The 12,267-nt window shown below is 31.3% G+C and overlaps 2 protein-coding genes across 2 annotated transcripts in view; one reads left to right on the top strand and one right to left on the bottom strand.

Annotated features, from left to right (window-relative positions):
- Positions 1-3,042: 3,042 nt before the first annotated feature.
- On the bottom strand, positions 3,043-7,193 carry LOC107449154 (uncharacterized). Its single transcript, XM_016064593.5, has 2 exons — positions 6,796-7,193; positions 3,043-4,936 (listed from the first exon to the last, which is right to left on the bottom strand). The coding sequence occupies exons 1-2, from the start codon at positions 6,829-6,831 to the stop codon at positions 3,335-3,337; spliced, it is 1,638 nt and encodes a 545-aa protein (XP_015920079.3). The 5' UTR covers positions 6,832-7,193; the 3' UTR covers positions 3,043-3,334.
- Positions 7,194-11,269: 4,076 nt separating this feature from the next.
- Positions 11,270-12,267, top strand: part of LOC107449125 (dynein axonemal assembly factor 11) — a 29,255-nt gene continuing 28,257 nt past the window's right edge. Inside the window, exon 1 of the mRNA XM_043055496.3 lies at positions 11,270-11,386. Within this exon, the coding sequence (XP_042911430.2) occupies positions 11,377-11,386 (10 nt within the window). The 5' untranslated portion in view covers positions 11,270-11,376. The remainder of the gene's footprint in view (positions 11,387-12,267) is intronic.

Genomic DNA, 12,267 nt, shown 5'->3' on the forward strand with positions numbered 1-12,267 from the left:
GTTTAAACTATTTTATCTAATGCATGGTGTTCCGTATTAACCACCCTTAATGTATATGTTCTTAGAATTTTTATATTAAAAAGTTCTGTTGTTGTTGTTGTTAATTTTCGTCGCACTAGAGCTGCACAATGGGCCATTGGCGATGGTCTTGGAAACATCCCTGAGGATGATCCGAAGGCAAGCCATCACAATTTTGATCCTCTGCAGAGGGGATGGCACCCCCGCTTCGGTAGCCCAATGACCTGCACGCGAAGTCGAGCACCTTACGATAGAACAGTTTAACGAGGACCAATACCACACACCCTCGATCCCTATACAGACTGATCCAAGTGGTCACCCACCGGCACACTGACAGCAGCCAGTGATGCTGGACTTCAGTGATCTGCAGCGAAACGTGTCTTAACGATCAGTTCACTGCGGGAAGTGTGTAAAAAACGTTTTACATTGCGAATTGTGCACAAATACGTAAGTGAGGGGGAAGTGTTATCAAGGACTAAGAAGTCATAACGAGGAAAGTGCAAATGATAAGAATACAGTTACGTTCAATTAAATACAGATTTATTAAAAATTTGGTTCTGTTTATAGCGTTACATATCAATGATGCTCAAGATGGTCCGTAGACAATATTGGTGCCCGCGTGCACTACATTATAATCACAATTAGGTTGGGTAGTAAATGGTAGCAGTAAAAATAACGTTAAATTGTACTTTTCTGAACTGCAACTACGAAAGACAGTGTGGGTTTCTAATCAAAAAGACATGATCGAAGAAAGTGCATTGTGATCAAAGCTGAAACCTGGTGTAGGTTTTGATTATCGTTGTAATTATTGTAGGTGAAGAAAATGATATAATGGTTTTAAAATGATTCGTTGCAGAGGATTAAATTACCTACAATCATAATTTCATAAAAGATAGTAGATATGTACTTTATTTACGCCACACGTAGAGCTGCTCAATGGGCTATTAGCGACGGTCTGGGAAAATCTCTGAGGATGCTCCGAAGACATGGCTTTTGGTACCTTATTAAGACGCAGTTCTAAATGAGAAGGAAATTTTCTCAAGATCCTTGTACCTTTGGTACTGGTACTGCTCAGCGATCGCCTACAGGATTTCGATTCCACGGATTTTAATTACGAGCGTGTATATCGCTTGTACTCGGTGAATCTTGGTGGAGTTGAGGAGCAAACCACGGCGCGGCCCCTCCGGACTCGAGTCCGATTCTCTTACCACTGGGCTACCACGGCTCCCCATATAGGATAGAAATAAAATGAATGGTAACTGAGGAACCGATGGGATGAGCTTTAAATATATGCTTTTCTGAAAATGCGATTGAAGTTTGATGGTGCATGTTCCTCGACTTGGATATAATTTAAAATGATTTTTCCCAATTAAAAGTTTTGAACTAGTTAATCATTTCAGAACTTTTAATTGAGAAAATTTGTCTTAAACCATATATATCTTAAAATACATCGTAACAGCAAAAAATTCAAATGGAGAAACTTTAAGTTAAAAATAAAATTATTTCTAAAAAAAAAAAAAAAAATTTTTTTCATTTTTTTAACTACATTATAGTCAGCTATAAAAGTTAAGATTTTTTAAGACTCACTTTTAGTTAAAAACTTGAGGCAGGAAGAAGAAGCAGAAAAGAAATGTTTTTTGAAGCCAGTTTCTAAAAGAAAAGGCTAATTTGTAACTTAAGGTTATATTTTGATATTTTTAATTAAAAGAATATGTAAAATGTTAATTAGTAGAACATAAGTATACAGTACATAATTGTATTTATGTATATTACATAATATTTTCAATGCTTGCAAACCGTAACCGGAGAAATAAGAATAGCTAAAAAATGTCCTTTCGATGAAAGCAAGATTTCTTATATATTATTAAAAAGAACGAATCTGACCGAAATTCCACATTAGCTTGTCGAATTTTAGCAACCTGCCATAACTCACAGTAAAGGAAAAGCACTCTCACATTGAGGCCATCGCCAACCTGGTTACAATTTTAGCAATCTTAGTGACTGGACCTGGGGTAGCCTGGCAGGTAGGCTACTGGGCTTCTTGGACATGGGTTCGATCCCCGCCGGCCGAAGACTCCCCGTGTAGTAAGTGGTGACTGATGCACGTTAAATCCGTTGAGTCACAAAGTCCTCCATGTTCCCATAACAAATCATACCTCTGGGGGTACTGATCGTAGAGTTTCCTTGTCTTCTGGATTGGTTCAAAATTACAAGGCTACGGAGTTGAGCATTAGTAGTCGTAAACCCGAAATTTGGTCGGCTGTTCAACGACGGATATAAGATAAAATCTTAGTGACTGACTGCAATTCTTGCAATGAAAACTCACTACTAAAGGCGTGGCAACTTTTCTGCTACAAAAATTATATATTATATCTATAGCAATGATGCTGTAATTATTACTGAAATAAAGGTAATATCAAGTTCTGATAAACCATTACAAAAGTGAATCCTAGTTAAAAGTTGCATGAAAACAACTTAAATTTTATTGCCAGTTGAAGTTGAAAAATGATCATTAAAAATAACTTTCTGCTTCATCTAACAATAAAACTGCTTTGTGCGTATTTTAATCCGGACTGTACTGTAATTGATCTCGTAATGATTCGTCAGATTTAACTAGACTTTTTATTTTTTCTTCTCACTTTAATAAATCAATTTGTGACCAATACTGTAAATCTTTGAAGTCATTTTTTTTAACAAAATGTAAAGGAAATTACGGAATAGCTGGTGCAGAGATAATCATGACTGAACAAAAGAAAAACTATTCTATTTTATAAATCAAATTCTCAATTAGTGTATGAATTCTCATCAACAAAATGTTAGTTTAAGCTGTTATATATTTTAATAAGAAAATTAGTATTTTATAAAATATTTGATGAAAAAGAAAAATTCTTGACTATAATAATTACTGTGCATTTGATATTTTGTCGAGCAACGAGTCGTTATCCACAATTTGGAAAACTTCCGACACTTTTTGGTGTTTTTTTGTGGGTAACATTTAATCATCACTAATGATAACAAATCCTATGTTTAACAATAAAACTTTATTAAAAATGTTGTACAGATTGTGGAAATCAGTCATATGAATTTAAAAAGTTTAATAATAATAATAATTAAATACATGACATGAGCATAAAACAAAACACTAACAAATGAAATGTAAAAATACTAAACATTAAAAGCAAAACAAACTTAACGAAGAACTATGGTTTTAATATTGTTTTGATAAAATACCCTTCAAAATCTTGTAAAAATTTTGACAAAATAAAATTAAAAGTATAGTTCATGACTCAAAGTTTGAGTCATGAGCGAGCTATTTCTATCTGAAAAGCAAAGCAACAAATGGTACGCTTATAGTACTTAAAGCAACAACTGTTTGATGTCGAAAGTTTCTAAAACAGTTTCCTAAGTAACTTATATTTTTCTGTCTTAAAACTCCATTTTGTTTTAAAATATGTTTATGAGAATTTAAAGCTGCACTTTGATGTTGAACATGATCTCGAGAATTAACTTTACGATGATTAAAAACTTGAGAATGAGGAATTGAGGTCTGATTTTTCTTTGGAACTTCGCTAGTAGAATTTAACGTTTTACTTCGACGGATAACTTCATAACAAGAATTTGCATTTTCATGTAGATCTGATAAATTGAAATCACTAATGTCATCACTACACGACACTTTTACCTTATTTTGTAACGATTCCGTATGATAGATTTCATTGTAATCATGGAACGAAATTGTTGAGTCACTGATTCGTTTGCATTGTTCGATAAAATTCAGATGATGGCGTTCCCTCCGAATTAATTCGCAATTTACACCGCGTGAAAGGTTCTCGATTTTTTGTCTTATCTCAGCAATTTTCGACTTTATGTGCTTTCCTGATATTTCCTGATCTATGAAATTCTCTTGTAAGCTGGAACAAGGTTTATCACCATTTTCTGTATCGACTGAAAGGCAATCGTTAGCAATAGTAGGAGTTGCGTCTTTTGCAAAATAATATCGTTTAGAACATTGATAATTGCGATAAAGAACGTTTTTACTGAATTGTCTATTCTTAGTGAAAACATTGCATAACCTATTAGTTGAAGTTCTCTGTTTTCGAACTGCGTTTACACATCTTTTCATTGGAAAATATAGATGTTTATAATTCTTCATTAAATCCATTAAATAATCGCGAGATTTAACGGAATGAAATTTGAAATTTGATTTGAGAAGGCAACTCATTTGTATTTTCTCAGAACTGTTTGATCTCTTCGAAGCAAAATCTGTTTCTATAAAATCATTCCAAATCGAATCTGGACATTTTTCTTTGCCAGGAAAAGTCAATTTACTTGTGGGGGAACTTGCAAAGATAAAATTACTTTCCTTTGTCTTCTGAGAACAGCTTTCTCTAGAAATGTCTCCAAACCCTAGGAATACCTCGGGCTGTACTTCAATTCTTGAGCCTTTAAAATGAAAATAATTGAAAAATGAGTCGATTTTTCGAAATGAATAAAATTTTGAAGCGTATTCTACATCACAGGATGGTAACAAAATGATGAACTCTTGTTTGGGAGTTAAATTGGGTTTTTCAACAAAATGTCTTTTTAACTTAGTAAAGCTTGATAATATGCTTAAAATGTTAAAAGGAATTACTATCCCATGCCGACTATAATAGCCTGAATGTAAGATATTAATCGCATTGGAATTAAAAACAATTTCATCATTTATGCTTAGAGCCTTATCAAATTTGTAGTGGCATAAATCTTCTAAAAGCTTTATTTTCTTAATAACAGGACTGGCATTGTTTATTTCTGATTTGTTACAAGTCCATAAAAGTAAAGGATGTTCGGCAACATATGGAGGAAATTCTAGGGACTGGTGTTTATGCTTGGTCGTACAGCTAAAAAGCTCAAAAAGATCTGAACTGTCATTGAACACCTGTCAAAAAATGAAGTCAAAAAGGTTATTAACGTTTGTCTAAAATAAAGATTTAAAAAAAATATGCACGTTTTGTGACCCAAATTAATACTTAATGAAATATTTTCTAATTCTAAATGACAAAATACATAATTTGAGGAAAATCGGTCAAATAGTTTCTGAATAATAAAATTTCAAAGAAGTGACATTTTTAAGTTTTTGGTTTTTCCCGAACTATTACAGATGCCCGTGAAATTTTTAAATTTCGTGCTTTAAAATTATGTAAATTAAATTGCAGAAAAAAATTATGCACTTTAGAATAGAATTCAAAATTTTTTACACTTATTGGCAAATTGTTTGAACATTAAAAATATGTAAAATTCTTTTCATATGTGGATTGCTTACGCTCACTTAGTTTTGGGGTATTTTTAATCTTTGGGTAAAAATGTTCAAAACTTTTTTGGTTTACCTAATGAGTTCCGGAGGTATGGAAAAATAAGCAAAAAGTAAAATTAGTGTTAAATGAGGTCTAAATTTTCAACCGTTCTTCTGTGCTGACCAAACTCTTTGGACCACGTTTTTCAGATTGCGAGTTTTTTGAGAGTCAAAAGTGCAGATGCTTCAGAAGGAAGTTATGTTTATATTTGTAAGGAGAAAATGCGTTTTTTTCCCCTTAGATTTTGTATATCTTAAAATATTTATTGCACTAAATAATTAACATACATTTAAAATTAGGACCTCGAACCATTAAGTATGAACCCTTATGCGTACAAATTAGATCATTAGATTAAAAGCTATTCAGGGTGTTCGTTTTGATATTTTGCTCACTATATCACGATAACTGTCTGTATTTTTCTATCCGTTGAGTAACTGGAATTTTTTTTTTCTTTTTTAAATTACTTTGCAGGGAATTACTCGGCAAACATTCAGGTGGCCTAAATATGTCGAGTTCAGCATCGTGACTAAAAAGAAAGTTTAGTTTGATATCAAAATTTAAGTTTGCATGTGGTGTCATTTCTTTGTAAGTCTAAAAAATATAACTGAAAATGTGAGAAAAAATTCGGATTAATAAATGAGGATTTTACTAATTTTTTCTAGTAAGAGCAAGTAACTATATGAACCAATGAAATGGTTATCAACTCTTTTATTTATATTATCTTTTTAGTCAGCCAAAAAATAGCAAAGCTTAAATAACGGTGTTAAATTTGAAAAAAGTGACTGCTTAATTTAGTGTATTTGATTTTCCCGTCTGTCATCAATCATAGAAATCTCTCTTAACAGAAATGTTCTTTACTAAATGAATTTGTACTTAAAATATTTACGATAGTTAACTTATGTAGCATGTTAACGTATTACATTATTATACGTTATTTTACTATGTTCAACAATGCATATCACGTTGCAACTCGCTATTTATAGTAATGTGTTGAGATTTTTAATTCATTTAAAGTACATACAATTGTAGAAAATTCTAGCTCAACTAAAAACATTCAGATATCTAAGTTTTCAATTTAAGAATATTTTTTTTATATAAACATTATTAAAATATTGTATATAGATGTGTATGATAAGAGTTAAACTATTTAAATAAATCAATTATTTCATGCAAAAGTAAAATCAATTATTTCATGCAAAAGCTTTTCAATTTATTTATGCACTTTAAATTATTTATAAATAAACAAGCGGATTTTTGCACCACAAACTGCTACTTTTTATAGGGTGTATTTTAAAATATAAAGTAAGGGTATTCATTCACAAATTAAAAAAAGATACGAATTATTATAGCATAAAATGTTGAATTAATTAATTGAATTAATAGTTAATATGGAAAAATTTGAATTGATTGAAACATTAAAAGCAAAAATAAACTTATGACTTACTTTGTTTCCTTCATATTTTTTTATCGTATATTCCATTTTTCTACAGTAGAGCTCAAATTTTAGTGATTGAAAAAATGGGGGGAAAACTCCACAATTCTAGTGATGTAAGTTTGCTCTAGATGAGCTTGATTTGATTGAATTACAATTCAAGAGAAACTAGCATGTGAATCGGATTTGTTTATTTAGTGATTTCATCAAGCAATCGATACGCACTTAACCTTTTCATTTGAGTTAAAATTATTTTCTTATTAACCAGTTGAACCTTCTTCTTACTTTACGGTCACCAATAGCGCATTAGTGCAGCTCTACTACGACATTAACAAAAAAATTCCTTACAAACGATGTCCCGCAGTGACTTTGATTCGTAAGACACGGTTCCCAGTAGTTCACCAAAGTCACCATTGTCACCATTGTCACCAAAGTCACCAAAGTCATCACTAACTAGTGTCAGTGAGCATGCGGTTGACCACTTTGATCAGCCTGCGAAGGGACCGGGGGGTAAGCGGTATCTGTTTTCGTTAAACTGTAAGGCTGTAAAGTGCTCAATTTCGCTAGGCCAGCGGGTATCGAAGTGGGTGAGCCATTCTCTCTCTAGAGGTTCGAAATTGGGATGTCATGTCTTCGGATCATCCTCGCAGATATTTCCCAGATCATCATCAAAGGCCCATTGTTCATCTCTAGTGTGGAGTAAATAAAGTATGTTAGTACCTCACGAACGATAACGGTTTAAAAGTGTTAGTATCACCCAAAAATAGCGTTTGTCTGTAAATATCCATTGCATGCATAAACCCTCAATCAAACTGAACAGCAAATAGCACAATTTACAGCACGACATGGGAAAACGATGAAAAAAATATAATTTTGACTACAGGCGGATATCGAACACACTAACTTCAATGCCTTCATTTATTAGGTAAGCAATACACAGCAACTCAGAGAAAAACTTACCTACATTGGACCTGTTTCAATTAAGTGCTTCTTAACAATTTTCTCAATAGAGCTAAAGTTCTTCAGTGACTTCTGATTCCGAACCTACGATATTTTCTTTCACAGCTTAAGACCCTTTTACCATCTCGTCAGGAAAGAAAAAGAATTAGTTTTTACGTAAAACTTGTATAAAAAGAATTTTTTAAGGGCAATTATAGCGGAAATCGAACCCAATATCTCAAAGATACAAGAACACTTGACTGAATGATAGCAGTGCCGTTTGGGAAATCAAAAGTTATTCGGAATACATCAGTTTTTTTATATTTTTTATTTTTGCGTTGTTTATTTATTATTATACATACATATCTACGCTTGTGGGTTAACTACATAGTATAGCCACTAAAACCTCGTCACGTGAAAGAAAGATAACAAAATTTAGAGGAAAACATTGCAAAAATAAATTCCGGGATTCGAACCAACTACCTTTACGCTACTCACACTAAAGAGTTGTTGTTGTAGTTGTAGTTCATTTACGTCCTACACTACAGAACAAGCTGAGATATCCGAAGCTAAATTATTAGCGTACTTACTCACTGGTACTACAGTAGTAGTTAGACTATGGTTTCCCAAACAATTCGAATTCAAAGCAGTTTTGTGAGTAACACATTATTACTCCTCCAAAAGTTTAATTTCTTTCTTTTAATATAAGTTTTATATAAAGAAAGTATTATATTTCTTTCTTATTGTGTACATGCAAATACCGTAGTGGGGTGATCGTTAAGACACGGTTCCTAGCAGATCACCGAAGTCAAGCAACATTGGCAGCGGTCAATGTGCGTGTGGGTAACCACTTGGATCAGTCTGCGTAGGGACTGAGGGTGTGCGGTATTGGTCCTCGTTAAACTGTTCTACCATAAAGTGCTCGACTTCTCATGCAAGTCGTCGGGCTACCGAAGCAGGGATGCCAGTCCCTCTGCTGAGGATCAAAATCGTGATGGCATGTCTTAGGATCATCCTCAGGGAAGTTTCCCAGACAGTCTCCAATAACCCATTGTGCAGCTCTAGTGCGACATAAATGAACAACAATAACAACAGCGTACATGCAAACGATAATTTTTTTTTTTTTTTTTTTGAATTCCTTTTTATTAACATATAGGATGCAAATCTTTTAAAGAAAAATTCTTAAACAAAGATATTTCTAAAGTCAGAAATATCAGGGTATATATTTTTTTTCTTGCAAGGGAATTTATTTATTAGAAAAGTTAACTTTTTTCCTCAGTATTCGTGATCGCAATGCTTGAATACGCCCTCTAGCTGGGAGGATATTTTCAGGCTTTTATTTATAAAGTTTTCATTTAGTTCCATCAGTATCAATGGATTGGTCGAGTAGGACACATTTTTTTTCAGCAGAAAATACAAAGCAAAATTTTCCTAAGGAAAACGCTAAGGAAAAAGAATTTGGAAAAATGACCCAGAACATTGGTAAATAATTCGGAAGCAGAACGCTCTCAACATTTGAAGAACAATTTCTCAATAATTTTTTCCTTTCCGTCAACAAACTTGAAACCGATAACTTCCGATTTCGTAATCGCATACCTTTGAAGATGGGTGTATTAAGATAAAATACATTTTTTTTTGTCTTCAATTCATTATAAATTAAAAGGAAGTTATTTAAGTTCACATTGCTTACTTCCTTCTAATAAATAAATGTGATTTTTGAAAGTACAGAACTGTAATAGTTATAGAGTATTCCTCTTCTTTATAGAATAATACATATTTCTGTATCCATATAATTCGTAAACGAACAATAAAGAATCATCCGAATTACTTGAAATAGTATTATTTGTGTTTAACATTAATAAATTTTTATCATTTTCTTGGTAAGAATTTTTTTTAATTTTGAATGATTAATTTCAACTAGAATTCAGCTTTACTGCTTTTAAGTTACATATTGAAGTTCATATCAAGATTTTACAATTATAAAATTTTATTAAGTGGTTTGTCATCTTAAAGTAATGAAGAGATAATCTATGTATATAATATTTGAGAACGAAATTTTCAAACGAAGAACATTTCATTTTGGATTTCTCCGGATTTATAAAGCAGGTAAGTGTAATGATTTTTATAATAAAAAACTTACTTGCAAATACTGATTAGGAGTTATAAGACTTAAAAAAAAAAAATATATATATATATATATATAAATTTTTTGTTTCAATCTGAGGAATTTTTGGTATAGTTTTTTTTGATCGCAAACATTCTTTATTTTACGTTTTTCAGTTTATAAACAATGAATTTTTATTGAAACTTTAAATTTTTTTAATGAAATTTTTTGAACATTGTGTGTCTGTGTATACTTTTCGCCGCATATTTTAATGTTTTAAGTACTATTATTCAAAAAAGTATAGAATGTAAAGTTAAAATGGACCTTTCATATTAAATCATTAAATTTAATAGATCAATTTCACGGTCATTTGGTTTTAACTCTAATAGGAAGATACATATTTTTTTTCTGTTTATTTACAAATATTTTTCCGATGTGTTTATGATGCTCCTTCAGTTTAAAAAAAAGAGAGAGAGAGATTCCATTCTGTTTTCACTTGCATAAGGAGGAATATCAAACATTTTTCGTTTTTAAATTTAATAAGTCACAATAAAGATGGAATGTTACCATGCTACACTGAAGAAATCTCCGGTGCAACTGATGATCGTGTGGTTCTGCTAGCAGTCATTTGCCTTAAATAACAACGCCACCTATAGGTCGTTGCGTTCGTGAACTAAGTCTGAGCTTATTACAAATTTTATTTTTAACTTATTGCAAACGATTATTTAAAAAAGAATTAGCAACTATGAAAAGTGTAGAATATAGTCTAATTTGACCTAGGTGACAAAAGATAAAAGTTTTTAAAATGCAGAGTAGTAAATGAGCAAGTTTTTTTGACTATTTAAAAAAGTAGTCACAAAAACTTTTACTCAAAGAAGAAGAAGAAGAAAAAAATCTTGCACCTCGATCAGAAAAAATAAATAAGAAGAATGAATTAAAATAGCAAAATAATAATTATGACACAATTGGGTATAATATGAAAAAAACACAACTACTTCGATTTAGTAGGAACAACATATGACGCAATGCTAAACGAATGGAATTTAGTTGTTGTTTATTTAGTTATTGTTATTAGTAGTTGTTGTTATTTGTTTTAGTTGTTGTTGTTTATTTAGTTGTATTTAGTTTCAATAACTTTTCTTTATAATGCAATAAAATCTGGCGAGCTGCTATTCAAACGATCGAACACTTCGTTTGTTTATTTGTGGCTTGAAGTTAGGCTCGCAGAAAATGCCGTTCATGGGTTAAATTTAGTAGGAACAACACAACCTGTGACGTAGGCTATATTATACCCAATTTAAATACTTATAATATCAACAAAAAAAATTAAAAATTTATGTTTTGTACGCTATGCATGATGCAAACTCATAAAAAAGACAAGAATCGCAATAAATTTATTTCATAGAAATATCTTCAGAACAAAATTTACGGAAAAATAAAAGAGAAAAAAAGAGAGACTTGCTACGTTGCGTGATAGAACAAGTACTACTGTAAAAAGACTACCATTTCCATGGCAACCAATATTTCGCATTGCTATTCATTTTGAAGTTATGGCTTCTAGTAAGTATTTCACATTATTTCATCTTTTTTGAGTTTACTCATATTTAAAGCAATCTAACAAAAATGTGCAATACTTTAGCCTCATGAACTAGTTAAATAGTTTTGCAGTTGTATGTAAAAAAAGTAACCTCATTGCAAGTAATTTAATGATGTACATATTATCGAATCTTTCCAATATTATCTTTAAAAATCTCTAAGGATTTCAACATCTATAGTCGTTTTGAAGTTTTACAAAAATGTTTATATTAACTACAGATTATAAAAACAGATCTGATCCATTCTCAAATTTATTTCAAAGACATACTTCAAAAATATTAAATGCAATAAAATAATCTAGAAAAAAGTTCTATCTGAAAATTTTTGTTTTAACTGAAATTTTAAAAATTCGTAAAAATTTGAGTTAAAATGCAAAATTTCAAAAGCAATATCAAAATGTGACCCAGTGTGAAATTTCAAAAAAAAGTAGAATTATGTTTACTAAAATATTTTATGAATAAAGTATTTTAGTAATATTTTTTCCAAGTGAAGTTAGGGTATATTTTATCCTTTTTATGAATGAAGAAAAGCAACGTGAACACAAATAAAGGTAGAGAAATGGAACACATTAGTTTCGGTTCCACAATTGTTTTTTTTTTGGGGGGGGGGGGCAGTCCTGAAAATAAAGCAGGCTTTCATTCTCAACCGAATGCTTTATAAGCGTTGATAATAGTAAAATTTAAAAGAAAAGAATTCTTCAAAATTATTTATGTAAAATTTATGTCAAAAATTTATTCCTGTGAGCTTATGAGGCATTTTTTTTTATAACCGTCCCTAACGCAGAACGCTGTGTATTGATAGGTAAATCTCATATGCATTATGCATGATCTATTCAATACAGAAAA

The sequence above is a fragment of the Parasteatoda tepidariorum genome, chromosome 8 (genome assembly GCF_982258835.1).
Source record: "Parasteatoda tepidariorum strain Cologne lab strain chromosome 8, Ptep-v5.0, whole genome shotgun sequence".
Lineage (NCBI taxonomy): Eukaryota > Metazoa > Arthropoda > Arachnida > Araneae > Theridiidae > Parasteatoda > Parasteatoda tepidariorum.